General features: G+C 42.0%; 1 protein-coding gene across 1 annotated transcript in view; it reads left to right on the top strand.

Annotated features, from left to right (window-relative positions):
- VPS36 (vacuolar protein sorting 36 homolog) overlaps positions 1-24278 on the top strand; it is a 28989-nt gene that overhangs the window by 2840 nt on the left and 1871 nt on the right. Inside the window, exons 2-12 of the mRNA XM_029048262.2 lie at positions 2149-2217; positions 4303-4373; positions 10255-10369; positions 11874-11963; positions 12802-12888; positions 17536-17568; positions 17671-17748; positions 18861-18995; positions 19664-19729; positions 21118-21182; positions 23290-23374. Of these exons, the coding sequence (XP_028904095.1) occupies positions 2149-2217; positions 4303-4373; positions 10255-10369; positions 11874-11963; positions 12802-12888; positions 17536-17568; positions 17671-17748; positions 18861-18995; positions 19664-19729; positions 21118-21182; positions 23290-23374 (894 nt within the window). The remainder of the gene's footprint in view (positions 1-2148; positions 2218-4302; positions 4374-10254; positions 10370-11873; positions 11964-12801; positions 12889-17535; positions 17569-17670; positions 17749-18860; positions 18996-19663; positions 19730-21117; positions 21183-23289; positions 23375-24278) is intronic.

Raw genomic sequence — 24278 nt, 5'->3', positions numbered from 1 at the left:
TCATTTTTGCCGGGGTTTTGAAGGTGGGGAGGGTGACCGACACAGCCAAACCCATGTGGGGCTCACAGTCTAAATAGGTGGGAGAATGGGTTTTGAATCCCCATTTTACAAATGAGAAAACTGAGATAAAGAAGTTAAATGAGTTTCCCAAGGTCACACAGGAGAGTGGAGTTGAAATTAGAAGTCGGGTCCTCTGATTTATTAGGCCCATGTTCTGTCCACTAAGTTACACTGCTTCTCGTGGCCTTGTCTCTCTTTCCTCTTCCTCTTTTATTTTTCTCCCCTCCTGCCTTTCTCCTTTTCTCCCTCCTCTGCACTTCTTCCCTTCTTCACGCAGATTGAGTTTCTCTTATCTCTGCCCCTTTCCCCCCCGAATCTTAGTTTTTTCAATCCTTGAGTTTATTCTTTATTCTTTGCCAAAGGAACCTAAGCAACCGTAGACTGCTTGGTTGAATTGGCTCTTTGCATATTTAAAAATTTTATTTGTTGACCACTGCACCTTGAAGCACTACACCCTGTCATCCCTCCACACCCAATTGGGTTTAAATAATAAACCATATTTTTTGTTTTGTACAGCATTGTTTCCAACGTGCAGTGATTATTTTTGGCTTCCCGTCCACGTTACTGAAATAATAGTTAAGGCAGCACAGCTTGTTGTGTACGATACAGTAATTGCAAGTGTTATTTTTTCACACTGGGAGGTCATGGTAAAGGTGACCATTTTCTTTGGCTTTATTCACAAGCGCCTGCTATGTTATAGAGTTAATCGTAGGACTTGCCAATTTCCATCTTTTTTTTTCTTGTGAAGGGCTATGGAAAAAGGGATTATCTGAATCAGTGATAACTTTAACCTGGCCTGGCAGGGTTGAATTATAACAACTTTTATTTAAAAACAAAATGAACATGAACAAAATGAAAATGAACTTTTAAAAAATAGTATCAGTGAATTCATTTTGCTGCAGGTTCTTTTTTCTCTCTCCATAGTCCGAGGTATCTCCTTAGTACAAATGCCAGGATCTCTTTCTTTTCCTCCTTATCCTCCTCCTCTTCTCCCTCAGTGATATTTATTGAGCACTTATTGCAAGGAGAGCACTGTTCTAGGAGTGTTTAGGAGCACACAAAAGAAATGAAAGGTGCAATCCTGCCTTCAAGGATAAATTAACAGGGAGAAAATGAGATAAGTAGAGAAGTGCATAAATCAGTTACGGATTAATCAATCAGTGGTATTTATTTGGTAATAAATTACCTAACACTTCCCAAACACTTGGGAAAGTACTATACAACAGAGATGGTCGATATCTTACCTGCCTACAATGAGCTTACAGCTTTAATAAATTGTTACTAAATCAATAGGTAAATTAACGAGTACTAAAGTGACTAATGGAATGGTATGTTCGGAAAGATCTGGCTGTGGGGCAGATAGAAACTCAAATTTTTTACATGGTCAAACAAAAGACTATTTACTTTTTTTTGTTGTTGATTTTTAAATGGTATTCGTTAAGCACTTACTATGTGCCAGGCACTGTTCTAAGCCCTGGGTTAGATACAAGGCAATCAGTGCAGACAGTTGGACACAGTACATGGCCCTCATAGGGCTCACTGCTTTCATCCCCTTATTACAGAGTGACTTGCCCAAGGACAAACAGCAGACAGATGGTGGAGTCGGAATTAGAACCCAGGTTCTCTGACATTCAGGCCTGTGCTCTTTCCACCAGGCCTGAATTACGTAACGGAATTAGGTAATTACATAACGGAAGCTTCTTTGAAAAGCCACTGACACTCCAGACTCAATTTGATGGAAAAAAAAAGCCACACACACAGCCCTCCCCCTTACTCTCCTGCCACTCCCGAAATGTTTGAAATGGTACCCTGAGGGCCGGAAAGTAATGAACCTCCATATGTTTTTCAAATGCAACCAAGGAAAGAATGTAAGTTTCATGTGGTCAGAGAATGTGTCTACCATCTCTATTATAATGTAATCTCACAAACACCCAGTACAGTGCTCTGCATGCAGTTAGGATTCAATACATTTGATTGATTGATTTAGGTGCTAAGGAGAATCTGGTTCACTGTGGAATTACCAAAGATAGTTTTGGGCCTGGTTTTGGGGTACATTAAAGGTTACTAGTGTGTCCTCTTGTTCTCTAGGTAAAGTTTGATGCTGGTGCCCTTCTACTCAGTACACATCGATTGATTTGGAGAGATCAGAAAAACCATGTAAGTACATATTTCTTTCTCATATTTCACATATACTTTCCCTTTTTGAAGCCTGTTTTTTTCAGCGTGGCTCAGTGGAACGAGCATGGGCCTGGGAGTCAGAGGTCATGAGTTCGAATCCCGGCTCTGCCACTTGTCAGCTGTGTGACTGTGGGCAAGTCACTTAACTTCTCTGTGCCTCAGTTACCTCATCTGTAAAATGGGGATTAACTGTGAGCCTCACGTGGGACAACCTGATTACCCTGTATCTACCCCAGCACTTAGAACAGTGCTCTGCACATAGTAAGCACTTAACAAATGCCAACATTATTATTATTATTATTAAATCAAATCAGTTCTTGATCCATTTATGAATTTTCCACATTGTGGTTTGTTCTCTGTCGGGGTTGGGACACGGGCAGAGGTTAGGTAAGCTTAGAGGGGTGGGGGTCCTCTTCAGACTGAGACCCCCCCAACCCCCCGCCCCCAGAAGGGAGGGCGAAGCCAGAGCTTCCAAAGATTCACATTATTAGGAGAACCAGCCCCTCTTCCTGGTTAATGAAGCCAACTCACATCTGAACCCGCCACAGATCTTTGGCCCAAGACTGAAGATCCAAATCTAGTCCAGCTGGAACAAGAGGAACCAGTGCCATACAGGGGCTCACTTTAGTTGGGGCGGTGGGAGGGGAGAGCATAAATGCCACATGCATTTGCGGACTTTTAATCCCAGCAGTCCAAAGGACAAACTTGAGGTTTAGAAAAACCTTGAAACCATGCAAGTCTCAAGAGGATTGGGAATGTGGCAGGAAATCCCCTGCCCAGTCCAACCCACAGGCCCCATGGGCCCAGAAACACCAGCTCTGGAAGCTTACTAGTCAGTCGTATTTGTTGAGCGCTTTCTGTGTGCAGAGCAGTCTACTAAAGGCTTAGGAAAGTACGATGTAACAGACATTCCCTGCCCACAACGAGTTTACAGTCTAGAGGACTGTAGTAAACCGGAAAACAGTCAAGATGGAGGGTGAATAGGAAATTCCCTCTTTTATATTTCAGTGTAGAAAGTGACAGAGTGGTGGTTAGGCCAGTGTCTGCCTTGGGAAGGGAGCTTTCTTATACTCCGCTCACATTCCCACACCAAAACAGCGCTTAATTCATGGTTGATGAAGATGAATGGTCATATGACGATGATGATATGTGTTAAACACTGACTGTGTGTCACACACTGAAGTAAGCACTGAGATAGTTATGAGATAATTAGGTGGGACACAGTTTCTGTCCCACTTGGAGTTCCTGATCTAATGACTTTAGTCTTCTGGTAGAAAAGCCAAAAATGGAATCTGAGTTCTTCCAGTTTCTTCTGGGTCTTGTTGCTTCTTCTGTTGTTAATGTATTACCTGTTTTCTTACAACTGTTTTGGTTTCAAAAATAATTAGTGGGGTGTTTTTTTTTAAATATTTCAGCTTTTGCCTGAAAGCATAAAACAGATAACCTGTTCTTAATGTTTGTTGGTATAAGTTTAGTAATTAAATATTCTTAAGGAATTATGATGCTTCTGGCTTTAAAATAAATATGCAAATAAATATACTGTAATGATCATTTCTAGTATTGCCCTGAAGGTATTATTTTGGATCATTCTGAACCCCCAAAACAACTATTTTAGTTCTCTAAAATTCTTAGGAATTGAATATTTTTATTAGGTATGCCAGTATAGAAAGAAATGCATGTTTCCTTTCACACTACTTTTTATTGTTTTTAATTTTTTTCAGGAATCTTATATTTTTTCACAGCAGTACCCTAAAGATCATTTTAAAGAAGTATTAATATAACAATTGAACTCTGTAAAAACAAACTGGTTTGATCCAACCTTCATTGAAGTGTTACTTCCGGACAGCATTTAAAAATTTACAGATGTTAATTCAGAGACCAAGCATTACCAAATTTTGTATTTCCATTTGATAGACTTATTACCAATGAACCAAGAACATTTGTTTTAATTCCTATACCCATCAACAAATATTTTGAGCACCTCTTGCATGCATGGCAATGTAGTAGTACCAGGAAGCAACCAATCTCATTTATGTCTTTTTTTTAATATCAATTATTTCTCAGGAATGCTGCATTGCTATTCCTCTTTCTCAGATTGTATTCATTGAAGAACAGGCAGCTGGCATTGGAAAGAGGTAAGACGGTGTTATTCCAGGTATCCCTCACATGTAACTAACTGCCATTGTATTTTGAGAAAAGGCAATGAAAAGCAAACCTACCTTTATATACAGTAAGGGGGCCTTCAAGTCCCTTCAGAAAGCAGATAAAAAATAATTATGGCATTTATTAAGCAATTATTTATCATTAATTATGGAATTTGTTCAGTGTCGAGCACTGTTTTAAGCAGTGGGGTAGACACAAGTTCATCAGGATGGACACAGTTCTGGTCTCACATGGGGCTCATAGTCTAAATAGGAGGGGGAATGGGTACTGAATCTTCATTTTACACTTGAAGCACAGAGAATCAACCAGTCGTATTTATTGGGTGCTTACTGCGTGCAGAGTACTGTGCTAAGCACTTGGAAGAGTACAATATAATAGAGCTAGTAGACACGTTCCCTGCCCAGCATGGCTCACTGGAAAGAGCACGGGCTTTGGAGTCAGAGGTCATGGGTTCGAACCCCAGCTCTGCCACTTGCCAGCTGTGTGACTTTGGGCAAGTCACTTAACTTCTCGGTGCCTCAGTTCCCTCATCTGTAAAATGGGGATTAAGACTGTGAGCCCCACGTGGGACAACCTGATTCCCCTGTGTCTACCCCAGCACTTAGAACAGTGCTCGGCACATAGTAAGCGCTTAACAAATACCAACATTATTATTATTACAACAAGCTTAAAGTATTAAGGAGTTAAGTGATTTGCTCAAGGTCACATAGCAAGTAAGTGACAGAGCTGGGATTAGAACCCAGGTCCTCTGACTTCTGGGCCTATGATTTTTCCACTAGATCAAGCAGTTTCTCAGAATTATTCTCATACTATACATAACTAGTCATTACCAGTAAGCTATAAATAAAATGATTATGCTTCATTTGCAGTCAATCATAAAGTTTACTTCTTAACTTGTATTTTTTTTCTATTCAATACATTCTACCAATACAAAGAGATTCATAGACAATGTTTTAAATAATAAATTCAAATGGCTTGAGTTATCCAAATATGCAAACAGTATGGGGTGGGGGGGCCTGATGGATTTTTTTGACATATGAATTTTATGCATTTTTTCATATGGATTTTATTCCCAACAAGTGTTCATTAGGTTGAAAAGAAGTGGCATTCTGTGCAGGAATCTTCAAAAGACACACCACATATGCACTTCTGAGGGAATGGCCCGTTTTACTCCAACAGAGCTACAAAAAAAAAAAGAGAGAGATGGAATAGAAATGGCTTAGTATTTTTGAAAAGCTGTAAAGTAATAGTGTTTTAGTCCATATTATAGTTGTCATTTTTCCATTATCGGGAAACTTTAGTCTGAATTACTTCACTTTCAGAATTAGTGGTGTCCACAGCTGAGGGTTAATTGTATCCCACTTATAGCTTCTATCTCCCTTTCCTGAAATCTTAGCAAAAATAGAGCACCAAGTATCCATCTCTCTGCCGCATTGTACATGTAACATAAACATCTTTTTACAGCCTCAAATTATTAACTAATTTGTTGTTTACCTTGGAGTGAGAGAAACTATAATGCTTCTGTTTGGTCCTCACAGGCTGTTTTCTATTTTTATTCTTTTATTCTAAATAATCTGCACCACATTATAGATCAGCTTTTGACAGGTCCACAGGCATACTGCTGTTTGTAATTTTTTCATTTCTCAGATTGCATTTTGCTTTTCCTCAAAAAACGCCATCCCCATTTTGATGGGTTTAGCCATTGACTTGGTTGCCTTGCTTAGTCGTGATTTTGGAAGCCATATAACATTGCTTTTACCAATTTGTTTGTAATACATGCGTGCCCCCCCACCCCACCGGCCCCCACAGGTTCATTTCAGTAGAAAGAAATGAAAGAAACTACCCTTCCTTTCCAAAATCTTAGAACGAGTCGTCTACAATCGATGCCTAGAATTCCTTAACTCCCATTCTCTCCTAGACCCCCTCCAATCTGGCTTCCGTCCCCTCCACTCTACCGAGACTGCTCTCTCTAAGGTCACCCATGACCTCCTTCTTGCCAAATCCAATGGCTCCTACTCCATTCTGATCCTCCTTGACCTCTCTGCTGCCTTTGACACTGTCGACCATCCCCTCCTCCATACCTTATCTCACCTTGGCTTCACGGACTCTGTCCTCTCCTGGTTCTCCTCTTACCTCTCTGGCCGATCATTCTCGGTCTCCTACGCTGGAGCCTCCTCCCCCTCCCATCCTTTAACTGTTGGAGTTCCTCAAGGGTCAGTTCTTGGCCCTCTTCTGTTCTCCATTTACACTCACTCCCTCGGTGAACTCATCCGCTCTCACGGCTTTGACTACCATCTCTACGCAGATGACACGCAGATCTACATCTCCGCCCCTGTCCTCTCCCCCTCCCTTCAGGCTCGCATCTCCTCCTGCCTCCGGGACGTCTCCACCTGGATGTCGGCCCGCCACCTAAAACTCAACATGAGCAAGACTGAGCTCCTCATCTTCCCTCCCAAGCCCGGTCCGCTCCCAGACTTCTCCATCACCGTGGATGGCACGACCATCCTTCCCGTCCCGCAGGCCCGCAATCTCGGTGTCATCCTTGACTCGTCCCTCTCGTTCACCCCACACATCCTATCCGTTACCAAGACCTGCCGGTTTCACCTCTACAATATCGCCAAGATCCGCCCTTTCCTCTCCACCCAAACGGCTACCTTACTATTACGGGCTCTCGTTATATCCCGGCTAGACTACTGTGTCAGCCTTCTCTCTGACCTCCCTTCCTCCTCTCTCGCCCCGCTCCGGTCTATTCTTCACTCCGCTGCCCGGCTCATCTTCCTGCAGAAACGATCTGGGCATGTCACTCCCCTTCTTAAACAACTCCAGTGGTTGCCTATCGGCCTCCGCTCCAAACAAAAACTCCTCACTCTAGGCTTCGAGGCTCTCCATCACCTTGCCCCTTCCTACCTCTCCTCCCTTCTCTCTTTCTACCGCCCACCCCGCACGCTCCGCTCCTCTGCCGCCCATCTCCTCGCCGTCCCTCGGTCTCGCCTATCCCGCCGTCGACCCCTGGGTCACGTCCTCCCGCGGTCCTGGAACGCCCTCCCTCCTCACCTCCGCCAAACTGATTCTCTTTCCCTCTTCAAAACCTTACTTAAAAATCACCTCCTCCAAGAGGCCTTCCCAGACTGAGCTCCTCTTCCCCCTCTACTCCCTCTGCCATCCCCCCTTTACCTCTCCGCAGCTAAAGCCTCATTTTCCCCTTTTCCCTCTGCTCCTCCACCTCTCCCTTCCCATCCCCACAGCACTGTACTCGTCTGCTCAACTGTATATATTTTCGTTACCCTATTTATTTTGTTAATGAATTGTACATCGCCTTGATTCTATTTAGTTGCCATTGTTTTTACGAGATGTTCTTCCCCTTGACGCTGTTTAGTGCCATTGTTCTTGTCTGTCCATCTCCCCCGATTAGACTGTAAGCCTGTCAAACGGCAGGGACTGTCTCTATCTGTTGCCGACTTGTTCATCCCAAGCGCTTAGTACAGTGCTCTGCACATAGTAAGCGCTCAATAAATACTATTGAATGAATGAATAGAAAGAAGTTTCTGTAAAAACTCAAATTATCTGACCTGTAAAGGATCCAAAGCCATTTCAAAAGCTTACTCTTCCAGATAATTGAATTTCTGCAATCAGTTCCCCGCTGCTCAACTTTTGGGGTCCTTCGAGAGGCAGCAGTAAAAATATAGTGGAAATTCACTGTTCACCTGTAAAATGGCGATCGAATATCTGTTCTCTCTCCCTTTGACCCTGGGAGCCCCAGGTGGGACAGGGACTTTGTCCAGCCTGATCATCTTGTATCTACCCCAGTGTTTGGCACAAAGCAAGAGCTTGACATATGTTATTGGTAGTAACAGAAATAGTACTAATGATAAATTCACAGAATTAAAGAGCCACTCCAGGTGGTAATGGAGGTTTCCTTGCCCAGGTATATTGGAGCTGCAGGCACACCTGTGCCTCTACTAATCAGGTTCTGTAGTTTGGAATCCTGGTGGTACCTGACCTGTGGTATTTATTAAGTGCTTCCTATGTGTTAAGCATCGGAGTAGATACATAACAATCAGGTCAGACAGTCCCTTGTGGGGAGTTCTCCATCAAAGGGAGAGAGAGAATAGGATGTTCATCTACATTTTGCGGAGGAGAAAACTGATAAGAGATAACAGAGAAGTTAAGTAACTTGCCCCAGGTCACACAACAGGTAAGTGACAGAGCCAAGATTAGAACCCTGGTGGTCTGATCCCCAGTGCTACTCTCTTTCCACCTAGGCTAAACTGCTTCAGTGACATAACTAAAGCATTCCATAGCAAAAAACAGGCCCAGATGTGACAGTGACTCAGTTCACTGGACTCCCAGTTGTGTCTGATCCATTGCCTTTCCCCAGGAGAAGGAAGAAGGGAAAGGAGACACAGCCCTAGGGTGACCACACTGTGCTGACCTGGGTTGGAGGAAGTGGTCAGGAGCCATCAGTGAGCCTAGCAAGCCCTCTGCAACCCCAAATCCAAGTTGAAACATCTGCAGTGTCCCTGGTAGATACCCCACTCCAGGGCACATACGATATAACATGGTCAAGCCACATCATGACATCAGCACCCTGGGTTTTGTACTCTGGTCTATGTACTCTGGGTGTGTATATATTTTATTTTAGTTTAGTTTTTAATTTTTTCATAATTTTAATAATTTAATAAATAATTATTTTATTTTAATATTTTAGATAAACATTTTAGTTTACCTTATGGGAACATTTTGAATTCTGGGTTTCAGTATCCATATCATATGTGGAAATGTTTGGGGTGTGAAGAAATGGTGGAAGGAATGGGTGGAACACTTGATTTATAAAGCAGAGCCAATAAGTGGTATCTTTTTCTCAAATAATGGAAGAGATTGGCACAGTCTAGTTGCTAAGGCTGTAACATTTCAGGGGTTGTTTTTGCTATTGGGTATCTTTCCAAACCATGTTGTTGATGGAGCAGACTGTCCCATTCCCATTGAAGTCCGTGCAAAACATTAGTTTTGGATGAGTTCTTATAAATGTCATCTGGCTAACGGGGAAGCGATAAGTTGATGTCCTATTAATGAGGCTATTTTGTTTTCATGTGTCAAAGGTCATGTGTTTTGGCCACGGTTTTAAGCCACTAGGCTCCCTTGAGAATGACTTTTCAGGAAACGGCTTAATCGAGTTCCAACACCCAGAACTATGCATCTGGACTAAGAGGAGTGTGGCCTCATGGCCAGAGAATGGCCTGGGAGTTAGGACCTGGGTTCTAATTCTGACTCTGCCTCTTTTACTGCTGTGTGACCATGGGCAAGTCACTTTACTTCTCTGTGCCTCAGTTACCTCACATGCTAATAGGGATTAAAACTAAGCCCTATGTAGGACATAAGTCCCTGGTAGGACATTCATTCAATAGTATTTATTGAGCACTTACTATGCAGAGCACTGTACTAAGCGCTTGGAATGTACAATACGGCAACAGGTAGAGACCATCCCTGCCCAATGATGGGCTCACATGTACTGTGTCCAACCTGATTAGCCTTGTTATCTACCCCAGCGCTTAGTACAGTGCCTGGCACATAGTAAGTACCTAACAAATACCATTAAAAAAAGAGTAAAATCATCTTGGAGAGAAGAATCCATTTCTTGTAGTTTGTGGTCGATGAGGTTAAAGGCTATTTATTTGTGTAAAGCAGTAGAATTAAGTCTCAAATACTGCCCCAGCTGACGAAATGAACCTTTGTGATGGGAGTCTTTGATATTTTTTGTGTGTCTTTTATCACAATTGTAACATGAGCTGAAGCACACTGGAAAGTGGATATTCTCGTAGAGAATGAAGTAATGAATGCGTGTTCCTTTTTTAGCGCCAAAATAGTGGTTCATCTCCATCCAGCTTCTTCCAACAAAGATCCAGGTCCATTCCAGAGTAGCAAGAACTCCTACATTAAGCTTTCATTCAGAGAACATGGCCAGATTGAGGTAAGCTGCCAGAGAGGCCAGGTTTTTTTTTTTTCTTAATGGTATTTGTTAAGCACTCTATGTGCTAGACACTGTTCCAAGCGCTGGGGTAGATACAAGCAAATCAGTTTGAACACGGTCCATGTCCCACATGGGGCTCACAGTCTTAATCCCCACTTTACAGATGAAATAACTGAGGCCAGAAGAGTTAGGTGACTTGCCCAAGGTCATAGAGCAGACAAGTGGCAGAGCCAGGATTAGAATTTAGGTCCTTCTGACTCCTAGGCCTGTGCTCTATCCACTAGGCCACACTTCTTCACTGTGTTGCCCTGATGATGACAGCTCCTGTGAGTCAGTGTGTGAGCCTCAGTCCTCAGGCTTCAGGATTAGGGACCTGAGCAGAGGAGTTGATTCTAGTTCTTTCCCGACACTACTCACAGTCTCTTTTTCCCTGACCATCGTATTGCTGTTGGGACACCGAGTGCATTAGGTGAGGAGGCAGACAGGTGCAACATGTTGCAAAGTGCATATGCAGTTTTTGCCCCTGTTAGCCAGCTTTGGGCTATGCCCCCTGGGACTGAAACCCAGGTTTCCTGTTTCCCAGAGCAGTGCTTTTTTCACTGAGCCAACACCTCGGCAGTTCTGTTAGGGGCATATTGTCTGTTTGGCCCGATACATTTTTTTTTATTTCCAGTATCCTTCACTTAATGGAAATTGGGGTTCACAATGAAATGTTTTTAGAGCACAAACATGCGTACAGTGGTCATAAAACTTACCCAGGTTGTCCATGGCTGTACTTCAGTGACTGTTTAAATCCTGAATGGAGCCCATCTAAAAGAGAGAAAACTGATATTAGAGAAGCTCAGGAGTCAACACCAGAATTTAAGACCAGTGCACTTTTCAGCCGCTCTCATGCACACATACATTCTCTCTCTCTCCAAGTGATATAATTTTTGAAACTGAAGAACAACTGTCTAGTTAGGGATTGTTGGTGAACCTTCTCAAATATGGACATAAAATATGTGATTTGAAATCTAGGTGAGAGGAAGACATTACTTTTTGCAATAGGAATGCTAATCTCAGAGTCCTGGCCAGATGTCAACTGGGTGCTTTTAGTTGCATTCTTCTGACCTCAAATTTCAACTAGAAAAGTTTTCTCTACTTCATTTTTGAAAAATGGTTGTCTCTTGTTGCTGGCACGTTCGTTTCAGGCTAGGTTAAGTGACTGCTAAGTGGAAGGGTGCTTGTTTGAAACAGCCTCCTTATTGCACTGCTGTTCTTGTATGAAGAGACCACCTTGGCTACAGGACAATTCCTTTTACTGCTCTTTGTCTTATGTGATTGACCCAAAGAAGGAACTCTGTTTAGTGTCTGTGAGAAGTCTATGCTATAACTAGTAATTTTAGAACTCTAATTGATCATTTTTCTAAGTCGTGGATCAATCAGTCTTAGATTTGGATTAATGGATAAAACAAAAGAATGAAAGTGAGGCATAAACAAACTTATTAAACACCTTTGTTTATAGTTTTATAGGCGTTTATCAGAAGAAATGACCCAAAAGCGATGGGAGACCATACCAACTGCCCAATCTCTCCAGATCAATAGAGGATCACAGGTATTTCTGAAATCCGTGTGCTGTTTCTGAACTTCTACTGTTTTCCCTTATATTCACTAATAAAGAACGTGGTTATGAGCCATGCCCCTCAGAAGCATAAATGGTCCAAACACTGCATCCTTTCTTTTTCTCCAATAGACTCAACTGTGGAAGATTTATAGTTGGCTGTGATAATGGACTGGCACTGGCAGCTGTGAATTTTATAGCTCTGGGAAAAAAATTTTATAGATTTAAATAAAATCCCACTTGGTAGCCAATATAAATGGGGATGATGTAACCAAATCCCCCCCCCCCCAAGCCCCGGCTCCTCCTCCTTATTGCACTGACTGATTCTTCTACTGCCCTTGGAGTTAAAAATGTAAATGATAAGGGATATATGATCAGAGAGTTGCCATGCAGTTTGGTTCAAATTAATCCTTGTGAATGGGTGATTGTGCAGTCTCAAATAGCACATGCAATTGCTTATAAGTGCCTAAATTGGGGCTATAAACCCTGTAGCCCCTTATAAATCCGATATTACCTTTCCACTGAGAGTTCCAGTAAAAGTAATAAATTGGAGGATTTAATCTCGTTCCTTAACGTATATGATAAATTTACATTCTCAGCATATCATGAATAGTTTATCTGTTGACTTCAGGTCCTGAGGAGGCACAAAATAGATGAAACAAGGGTTTGGAAGGAAGTTAAATGGCATGCTTTATTAATTACAGCCTTCCCATTGTACTTTGTTCTTTGTGGGTCTTTTCTCCCTTACAGAAAACACAATGTGGTGGGTGAAAAGCTGTGAAATTTCCTTCCTGAACTCTTTTTATTTTCATTCTGTATTTTTGTTTTTCAGCCGGGAAGAATAAGGGCAGTAGGAATTGTAGGGATTGAGAGGAAACTGGAAGAAAAGAGAAAAGAAACTGACAAAAACATTTCAGAGGTAACTATTTCTAGATTTCCACCTCGACCCTCTATTTGACCTTCACGTGCATTTATTAATCAATCCATCAGTGATAGTTATTGAGCACCTACTAATTGCTGGGCACTGAACTAGGCACCTGGGAGAGTACAGCAGTAGCGAGGCACATATTTCCTGCGCTCGGGGAGTTTACAATTAATGGAGGAGACAGAAAAATATTATTTACAGAGAGTCAAAACTGGAAGAACTAGAATAATGCCAGAAATAGTACAGATCCATCTGGATGGACTACCTGGACTAGTAATTGAATGTGCAGATAGATACTTGGATTGTAAAAAAAAAAAATACATCTGTGGGCAAGAAATCTCTTCCCAGATTGAGGGGTAATGGGGAGGGATTCTAACCAAGGTCCAAGATGGACTGCCTGTGAGAATAATTAACCACTTGCCCGATTAAGCTGAGGGCATCCCCAGGCATCAGAGTGAAGGAAGTGTGTTAGAGTTGTGGTAAGCAGACTGGGGTATAATCAACAGCCTCCACTGAGGTCTGTAAGTATAAGCTCGTTGTGAGCAGGGATTGTCTCTCTTTATTGCTGTATTGTAATTTCCAAGCGCTTATTACAGTGCTTTGCACGTAGTAAGCTCTCCGTAATTACGATTGAATGAATGACCCCAAGGGGTCAGCCGGTCATGGAGTTAAGTGAGACTGGGAGTCAGCCAGTCGTGGAAGGAAGTGAGCTCTGGCACAGCCTCATCCTGCTGAGCTAAGAGTGAAGACTGGATGTAGCAGCAGGAAGTAAGAGGAAACTAGGAAACTGGAAGCCAGAACTTGGCCTTTTTTTTTTTAATGGTATTTAAGTGCTTACTGTGTGGCAGGCACTGTACTATGTGCTGTGGTAGATACAAGGTAATCAGGTTGGACACAGTCCCCGTCCCCCACAGGACTCACTGTCTTAATCCCCATTTTACAAATGAGGTAACTGAGACACAGAGACGTTACGTGACTTGCCCAAGGTCACACAAAGATAAGTGGCAGAGATGGGATTAGAACCCAGGTCCTTCTGACTCCCAGTCCTGTGCTCTATCCACAAGGTCACGCTGCTTCCCTGCTTCTGTATCCATGCCTTCATTTAGGTAGAGCTGGGACTAATTTCATAACTCAATCTGCTTCAGGAGATCTTATAGTCTCAAACAAGGTTAGTCTGGATATTAATGAGCAATTTAACCTGAGCAGTCCCTTTTCTAGAAGGATCTGAATTCTCTGAAGTTGCATGTCGTTATAGATAAATGTTCCAAAAAGGGCCTTTCTGGCAAGACAGTGTGCATTTCACCAAGTTCTCTTAAAAAGGCAGTGTTGCACTCTTGCAAAACCCCATGTTTAGAAATACTCACATTGTGGTGGACGGATGGAGTCTTCCATTAAGAATGATAGATGAGCCTGGGCCTGAGATTTTAGGACCAAGAACGTATGTGAAAGAATTGTGGTAATAGTGGTTTGTGCGGCATTCCCTCCCGCCCCCTCATTCCTACCCATATTCGACAGATAATGACTCTTCTCCCCCGATCAAAGCCTTATTGAAGGCACATCTCCTCCGAGAGGCCTTCCCCGACTAGAGGCCTTCCCCGACTAAGCCTTCCTTTCCTCTTCTCCCACTCCCTTCTGCGTTGCCCTCACTTACTCCCTTTATTCATCCCCCCACCCAGGCCCACAACACTTATGTCCATATCTGTAATTTATTTATAGTAATGTCTGTCTCCCCGTCTAGACTATAAACTCACTGTGGAAAGGGGATGTGTCTGTTTACTGTTATATTGTACTCTCCCACGAGCTTAGTACACTGCTCTGCACGTAGTAAACGCTCAATAAATGATGGAATGAATGAGCGAATGCCCATTGTGTTCCGGCTGAGGCACGGAACCCGACGAGATACCAGTAGATGGGAAGGGGTGTGTTCTGCCTCTTGTCTGCTGTATGACCTTGGGCAAGTCACTTCACTTCTCTGTGTCTGTTACCTCATCTGTAAAATGTGAGACTGTGAGCCCCACGTGGGATGGACTGTGGCCAACCCGCTTTGCTTGTATCCACCCCAGCATTTAGCACAGTGCCTGGTCTGTAGGAAGTGCTTAACAAATGTCATTATTATTATTCTGTATATTATCCAGTGCTGCTTACATGCATGCAGTTTCTACCAATACGAAAACGTGAGGCGAACAGATTCATATTGTCAAGTGAACATTTCCTCATTCTCCAAATGTTCTAGCCAAAATGTGTAGTGACAACACATGTTCCGGCAGAACTAAGTGCACATTGTTAACAGGCAAGTAGTGCAGTCTAGTGGAAAGGGCATGGGCTTGGAAGTCCAAAGACCTGAGTTCCAATTCCGGCTCGGGGAATAGCTTTCTATGTGACTTTGGGCAAATCTCTTAATGTATTTATGTCTCAGTTTCCTCATCTGTAAAATGGTGATTCAGTGTCTGTTTTCTAAGTGACTTGCCCAAGGTCACATAGCAGACAAGTGGCGAAGCTTACCGTGTGCAGAGCACTCTATCAAGCACTCAGGAAAGTACAGTGTATCAGAGTCGATAGATATGTTCCCTGCCCACAAGGAGCTTACAGCTAGAATCTAATAATTGCAAATCTCTGGAAAATAATAATAATCGAAGTATTAAAATAAGTTAGCCCAGAAAGGGAGAAATAAGTGTTCCTATAGTCAAGGAAACTACGTGAACATCTTTTTTTAAAATACTCCTGAGTCTTCCTCTTCCAGGATTTCAGTGGGAACTGCAGTTGTCCAGGTGGTAAAAGGAAAGCTAGAAAAAGAGTCAGCATTCTGGTGCCGGGGGCGGGGCAGGTGTGTGCCTGGGTGTTTTATAGAGAACTCAACTTCGACTTCATGTTCAGTCACGCTAGGGATGGTGATTGGTATTTGTGTGGGTGGGTGTGGCTGACAGACCAATGCTAAAGGCCAAGAGTCCCTGCCAGGTAAAACGTAATGCAGACAGCAGCACACGGCAATTAATGCCAGGATACCACAATAGCATATTCCTTTTCTTTAATCCTCGGCAGTTGACCTTAAGATAGTGGAAAGAATGTGGCAGTAGTGAAATAAAGAACTTTTCATTTACACATCTGCATGGACTGTGACTAGAAACAGCCCTTCTTGCAAGTACACACCTAGAGTTACTTCTCTCTAGGATCTTTGAAGTGAAAATTTAAAAATTACACCCAGTTCCTCTGGAGTGATTAAGTCACCAACCGCGTCGAGAAGCTGTCCAAGTGTAATATGCCTGTGGGTTATTAACTAAGAAAGTTTTTACCTTTGTAACTGATAGTATTTTGCCAGTGAAGTTTGTGAATACTTAGATGTAAAAATAAAGCAAAAAGGGTTGTCTTGTTAATTATTGTTTATTAACAATGAACTTCCGCATATTTTTGTATGGTTAGAGGAAATCCATATGTTTTGTGTTTAGCGTCTTTGAGTCGGCATATGTGTGCATTTGTTGTTTGCAGTATTCAAAGGAAAGCCTGGTTGGTGTTTTTTTCCCCCCCGCTTTAAATGTTACAGATGACTTAATTTCAGAGCGGGTGCCCCGGTTTTCCCACAATAGGTTTCCTGCAACTGCTGTTTGTTGCTGATAAGAATCCAGTGTTTTAGCCTTTTGTTTATCTGAGGAAATTCCTGTTAGGTGTGTGCACCTTCCGCTTTGTTTCCAGGCCTGCCCTTGGTGAATCGGTTATCAGAGTTATGCCCAACGCATTACCCATGCAACAAAAACTTTTTACGGATGGGGAACTCAAGTCACCCTGTGCATTTGAGGTGGATATGAGCTGACAGACCAAAACTTAAATTCTTGACATTCAGTACTAGGAATTATTTTAATTGAGAACAAGATGGATGAATGAGATAAGAATCTCTCTTTTGTCCAACTGAAATTTCATTTTACTGTTTCCTTAAGAGTAGTACTATAGAAATTGCAAGATCATGTCTTTGTTGCAAGAAATTTCCCAATAGAATTAAAAATTAAGCCTCATTCAGGACTGTCCATAGCAGTTTTACTAATTAATGTTTTTATTCTAGGGGTTTAAAAAAAAAATAATAATTGGTGGATGACATGGCCATCCAGTAGTCAAAGACCAAAGCCAAAGGTCTTTATAAAAACACCTACTCTTAATGAGAAAAAGGTGATGCCAAAATAAGTCTTTCTACAGTATTTTGCCAGTTCTGGCAACGAATTGAGTACATTTGATTCTTGTATTCCTCTCAGGAAATAGTGTCAGCAATAATTCTTTTGAGTGGGAAAAACCAAATCATTGTATTCTATTATTGATTATTTTATAGAAATGTGTTTAGCCACGTTTTATTCCCTCGATGCAGTTGAACTTTCTTGGAAGGGAGAGGTGTTAGATTTTATCTTTCTTTCACAGATATGTTACTAGTTTGCTCTGAATTTGAATCATTCTTTTTCAGTTTAATATTTGATTTCATTATTACAGCATCAGCTACAAATATACCTAACTTTTCTTTGCAGAACACTATACATTATTTTTTTAACTAAAATTTTCCCAAATTTGTAATTAAGAAGATAAATTGAGAGAAACCTTACTTGACTATTTAAAACATCACAATTTTTTGGTAGATTCCTTTTAAATGTTCATTTCTCATTTCAGGCTTTTGAAGATCTCAGCAAACTAATGGTCAAGGTATATCATTTGCATATGTTGGCATGTCTTAATTCAAATCAATTTTCTTGTTTTTAAACAAATGTTATAAAATTGTATCTGTGAATCTGTGCATTTTCCTAGGCTAAGGAAATGGTGGAGTTATCAAAGTCAATAGCTAATAAAATTAAAGATAAACAAGGTGACATCACAGAAGATGAGGTAAGATATTTTTACATTTTCTAAGTTTTAGAAGCCAAATCTCATGTGTCTTTGACATTCTACATAGTCTAAGTAAATAAGTGTTTTTGTGGTCTACCAGTTTTCCTTATTTATGCAGTATTTAATGACCTGGGGTAGAATGGAAGTTACTGGGAAAATGAGGGTGTTATTTTAGCTCTAACAAGGTTATCAGTTAGGTAAAACTTTTTCCTGTACTCCAAGCCGTAAGTGGCTAATTCGTTTCCCTGGAGAATTGAAAGAATTGGCTTTACATAAATTTGGCAGGGAGTCACTTCTTTAGCTATAAGGGTGCCAGAAATCTAGACCTTAGATTTCAATCCAACTTTTACGGTGCCACAGGGTCTGTGTAATATTTAGCCTTAAGTCATATATATTCATTGTATTCTCTCTGGATGGTAAGGTATAGATGACAAGGAGGGAAGAAATTGGCAAGGGAGAGGAGAAAAATCTTAGTCCGATCTTCAGCATTGTTGGAAATCCTCTCTATTGAAGTGGAGAAAACCAAATCAAAAGCAATACAGTGAAGTCACCTCCCAGCCATTTGAGTGTTGGACTGTGGACCTTCCCTCCTCATCCTTCCTTGGTGCTGGGTCTGGAGCAAAGTTCCTAGCACAGGATGTCCCTTCAGGCCCAATTTGGGGTGGGAAGAAGGCTAAGGGGCCGGACTACCTGCCGAGCCAATACTTCCGCCCCTTCACCTGCCTCCCTTATATCTTCTGGGGCTTCCCAGGGAACTTTTTTGTCCTGTGCCATGGGGATTAGGCCAGGGCTAATTGCCCCAGTTCACATGGATTAGATCTGCAGTTAATAATAATAGTCATAATTGTGGTATTCATTAAGCACTTACTACGTGCCAGGCACTATATTAAGCGCTAGGATAGATACAAGGTAATTGAGTTGGACACAGTCCCTGTCCCACGTAGGGCTCACAGTCTTAATCTTCATTTTACAGATGAGGTAAATGAGGCACAGAGAAGTGAAGTGACTTGCCAATTATCCAAAAGGAATTGGGGACTCGTGTAGAAATTAGAGGTTTGAAACGGAAGTGACTGCTTTGATCATCCTTTTTTTTTCTCTTCTCTCCTGTTAAGACTATCAGGTTTAAGTCCTATCTGTTGAGCATGGGTATAGCCAACCCAGTTACCAGGGAAACATATGGCTCAGGCACCCACTATCACATGCAGCTGGCAAAACAACTGGTTGGAATACTACAGGTGCCCTTAGAGGTAAAAAAAAACAAAAACTCCAAAAGTATCCACATTGACCTTTTTAAACAATGCATGTATTCAGCAGTCAAGAACCCTGATGAGATTCTCTTTTCTAAAGCAGCCAACTTAAATAATATAGTACATCTATTTTCTTTCTATCTAGAATATTTACCTGGTCTGAGTGAGAATTTCATTACTAAGAATCTTCTCTTGGTTTTTCATATGCAGCCTCTGTTCTGGATATTTCTTCAAAGATTATAATTAGCTCTTCAATCACCTGATTCAAGCAGGGTGATTACTTTCCTCTGTGTACAGGGTGAAATGTTTCCTTGTGTATCCAGAATATCTTTAATTGTTGTTATATACTATCCTGAAAATATGGTAAGACTGACTTAAAACAGAGGTTGTAGAAGAATTCATACAGTAATTTCATTCTACTTAGACTCTCTGGCCAAGACCTAAAGGGCTAACTTTTTAAATGAATCAGATCCTTAGAAATGTTTTGTATAACACTTTGGAGTAATAATGTCGAGGATTTTATTTGGAGTTTGACATGACCTTGGTTTCTCATTTTCCCATAAGCATATTTTTCCGAAACACCACAGCTTTGATCAAAAAAAGTATTTTTTATACTGAGTATGGACATACTGAATATGTGGCACTGAATTTTCTTCTTTCATATTTAGGAACGAGGAGGAATAATTTCACTTACAGAAGTGTACTGTTTGGTAAATCGGGCTCGAGGAATGGAGGTGAGAAAATGCATCGTAATCATCGTAATCATGGTAGTTAAGCACCTACTGTGTGCCAAGCACTGTGCCAAATCCTGGGGTTCATACAGTATAAGGAGGTCAGACCCGATCCATGACACACATAGGCCTCAAACTCAGAGAACAGGCATTTCATCCCTATTTTACAGATGAGGTCACCGAGGCATGGAGAAGTTTAAGTGACTTACCCTTCTGACATTCTTTAAGTGAATCCGGACCTTCTAGAAATACTGCTGCCCAGCACAAAGCAGGCTGGAGTAATAGTAATGGCAATTTTTGAGCTCCCCAGTATGTAAATGTTCTGTACTATGCACTTGAAGTTAATCAGTAGTATTAATTGGGCAATTACTCTGTGCAAAGACACTATATTAAACACTTGAGAGAATACAGTAGAGTTAGAAAACTATTCTGCCATCCTGTGATTCCTGCCCTCAAGGAGTTTACAATCTAACTGAAACCCTGTCCCCACCCCCGGGAGTGAGAGCTGTCAAGCAGCAGTTTTATTTTCATTCTTTGACTCTCAAGCCTCTGTCCCCAGGCCCCCTAAGAATGTCTAATGAGAAGCATGAAGTTGTCATGGTCTGGCTTCAGCCCCCCTCACGCCTTCTCTTGCTCCCTCTGGAAGTCTGATGGAGAATGAGTCAGATAAATGCCTCACTTCTCTACCCATAGGTCTTTATGAAACTGAAAGGGTTTTTTTTTTCTTTTTTTAATAGCATTTGTCAAGTGTTTATTAGGTGCCAGACACTATACTAAGCACTGTAGATACAAGCTAATTAGGTCGGACAAGTCCCTGTCCCACATGTGACTCAGTCTTATTCCCCATTTTACAGATGAGGAAAGTGAAGCGACTTGCCCAAGTCACACAGCAGGCAAGCGGCCTAGCTGAGATTAGAACCTAGGTCCTTCTGACTCCCCGGCTTATGCTCTATTCACTAGACTGCGCTGCTTCTCTGCTGGAGTTCTGCTCCAAGTCAAAGTGACCCTGTGTGGTTCAGTCTCAGCCTGGTCATCCTCAGCTCACTGGGAGGCTGGGGGTGGTTCTGGGACTGTCCTAAAGAGTTGGGAACAGTTTGTTTGCTCCAGAATTTAAGGCCTGCCTTAACCCTCCTGGGGGTTCTGTGGACTGGATGGTCACCCTGGAGGCCAGCACGGGATTGAGCGAGGGGGAGTGCATTCAGTTGGGCAGTGTCTCCAGATGGTCAGATTTTCACCCCTTCTCAGGTCACCTCTTCCCATTCGGCTGGGTGTGTCAACCAGAACACCAGAAGTCCAATTATGTCTGTTATCATCTTCCTGTCCGTTTATTTATTAAGTTGAACTGAGTTATTCATTTTCAAAATGGGTAATGTGCTCTTTTCTGAAAACAGTTACTCTCCCCAGAAGATTTAGTGAATGCTTGTAAGATGTTGGAAGCCCTGAAATTACCTCTAAGGTAAGGACTTTCTCTGTAGATTTCTACAGGTGCAGTGCATGTGTATGATTGGGTGTGTGAAAATGTAATAAGACTGGGTAAAGAGTTGTGTGTAAGTGTAATAAGACTGAGTAAAGAGGTGTGTATAGAAGTGTAATAAGACTGGATAAAGTGGTGTGTATGGAAGTGTAATAATACTGCGTAAAGAGGTTTATGTGTAAGTGTAATAAGACTGGGTAAAAAGGTGTGTATGGAAGTGTAATAAGACTGGGTAGAGAGGAGAAACCCAGCTTTGGCATGCCAGCACTTGATGTCCAGGTCTCCTGAATCATTCCTGCTGATGAGAGGGGTGTGGTATGTTGGTAGAGAGGAAAACCTTCCTCCTCAAGGACTCCAGTTTTGTTCCCTGCAGGAGTCAGTCTTATGAAACCAGATAGCATTGAATTCAAATGGTTCATTTCTCCCTTAAAATCCAGATATTTTCAAATCTCTTATCTCTCTTTGTCCTCACAACAACTCTGTGAGGAAGGCAAGAGCAGGAATTACTGTCCCTGGTCTGGGGATGGATAAACAACGGCCCAGAGAGGTTAAATCACTTGCTCAAAGCCACACTGGGAAAGCCGGGGGACCCCACAATTTTTCTAGGCCACACCGGTTTTGAGGTGAGGATCCGATGAAGTGGTAGTATTCTAGCAGCCCAAGAAATCCTCCGTCCCGTCTGTGGACTCACATTTGCTTCCCGTGGCTTCCTTGCCAACTCTGAAGAAGGTACTTTACTAGCTTTTGGTTTTCCATCTGTCGGTCATATTTATTGAAGGCTTCTTGTGTCCAGAGCAACGTACTAAGCCCTTGGAAGAGTACAGTATAACAGAGTTGGGAGACACATTCCCTATCCACAAAGAGTTTACAGTCTAGAGGGGGAGACAGACATTATGTACATTTCTGTAATTTATTTATATTAAAGTGATGTGGGGCTGAGGGAGGGTAGAACAGAGGGAGAAATTCCAAGTGCGAGGACAACGCAGAAGGGAGTGGGAGAAGAGGAAATGAGGGCTTAGTCAGGGAAGGCCTCTTGGAGGTTTTGAGACTAGAATAGGAGTTGAGAGCTGTGGGTTCTGTTTATTCTTGCCCTGCTGACCTCCTTTGGACCTTGGAAAAGTCACTTAATGGGTTTCCTCGCTGGCCTCTGCATTTCCCCAGTGAACTCTTAAAGGCTGGAACAGATCCCATTGTGAGGAGCCAGAGGTCTGTCCAGAAGGACGACTCAGGTGTTTTTCCTGACCCTTAAAGGCTTCTGTGTTAAACGCTTATCCCTTTTTGTAATCAAAATAGTAGGTATAATAGTAGGCATAAATATACACTCCCTCCTTCTTACTCCCCATTCCATCAGCCACCTTCACCCTTTCCCAAAGCCAGGGTTAGGGTGGCCAAAATCCTCTCATGAAAATGATGGGGTGAGGTGATGGTGGAGTGAGGCTTACAGCCTCCCAACTTGTCAGCGGGCCCTTGGCAAATTCGTAGAAAAACCACGAGGCCCGTGTACCCAGGTTTCCTGTCAAATTTCCAAATTTACACCGTCTGCTCCACCCGGGGTTTTCCATGGTCGATAGGCAAATGCTTCTTTTCCTTGAAAAGTTTGGCATGGATTTATGATATTAGAAAACTGAGGATATTGTATAGGTGATATTTTTCTGATGGGTCTTTCCCAGGCTTTTTCCTCAGGTTCTGGTAGATCATCTTTCCCTTGATTCTTATGCTTGAGGAGAAAAAAAATTGTAGGCTTAACAGTCAGGCCTGAATTATATACTAGGTTTGATTTCTCTAAGATTCTAAACACTCATGTTTACTGGAGAGAAAAGGATAGTGTTAATGGCCTTCAACCAAAAAAACCTGTGTTGATTTGGCAGTGTATTTAACGTTATCTTGTTAGCACTGGATTTTAAAAAATTTCTAAGGTTTTAGGCTACACATTTATGCTGAGATTCCTAGTTACTCTATTCTTTGGTCTTCTGTGTGTCATTTCATTGTCAGTACCACCCCGCATGGATATGTTGTGGTTTTTTTTAAGTTGAATTCTCACTGTGGCTCTGGATTCCAGATGACCCATCCTTGTCGGTCTTGTTTCCAGGCTCCGGATTTTTGACAGCGGTGTCATGGTAATCGAGCTTCAGACCCACAATGAAGAGGAAATGGTTGCTTCGGCTTTAGAGACAGTATGTGAACTTAATTTCCATCAGTTATGAGTCTGCTAAGAAAACTTAAGCACATTAGTTGGAAAACCTGAGGAACAGGATTTTCGTTTGTGCTTACGTGCATTAAAGAACAATTTATCAGACCCATGCTTTTTAGCGTCAGGTTATTTATAGAGGAATAAGGTATGTTTTTCTTAAAGCCTCTCCTAAAACATCAAATTATTCCAATAATCCCATTGGGAAAATTAAAACAAAATGATGATATAGCAAAAAGCCTAGCCCTGGGATCCAATTTTTAATTTGATTTACATAATTGACTTTCTGTCTCTGTCCGCATTGGCACTCCTATGTTTGTGCTGTTACTGCCAGGTTCCTGCCTCTCACAGTGAGGAGAGTATAGTTAAGGGTGGCTTAACTGGCCTAACTGCCAGTGTTGCTCACCAAAGAATTACACATACTCTGTGTATACTGCCTTTATAAGCCCGGAGGTAAATTGGTGTAATCTGAACAAATCATGTTGGGTGACTTCTGAGGTAAATTTATGATGTGGAAATCTCAAGAATTTGGATTCGTTTCCAACACCTACCATTAATAATAAGACCCAGCCCAAATGAAAAAACTAAAATACAGTCATTCAGAAGACACCTTTCCCTCTTCCTTTTGGAAATGGAATCTTTCTTTTGATGGTATCAGTCAGTGGTGTTTAATTGAATACTTACTCTGTGCAGAGCAGTAGTCTGTCTATTGGGGAGAGAAAAAGTAAAAGTCCCCGCCCTCAAGGAGCTTATGATAATAATGGTGGCATTTTGTTAAGTGCTTACTGTGCGTCAAGCACTGTACTAAGCATTAGGGCAGAGACGGTGTCAGGAGATGGGACAACAGCCCCTTCCCACATGGGATTCACAGTCTAAAGGGAAAGGAGAAC

This window comes from Ornithorhynchus anatinus, chromosome 20, assembly GCF_004115215.2.
Source record: "Ornithorhynchus anatinus isolate Pmale09 chromosome 20, mOrnAna1.pri.v4, whole genome shotgun sequence".
NCBI classification, from domain to species: Eukaryota; Metazoa; Chordata; class Mammalia; order Monotremata; family Ornithorhynchidae; genus Ornithorhynchus; species Ornithorhynchus anatinus.
This window is presented reverse-complemented; position numbering and strand designations above follow the sequence as displayed.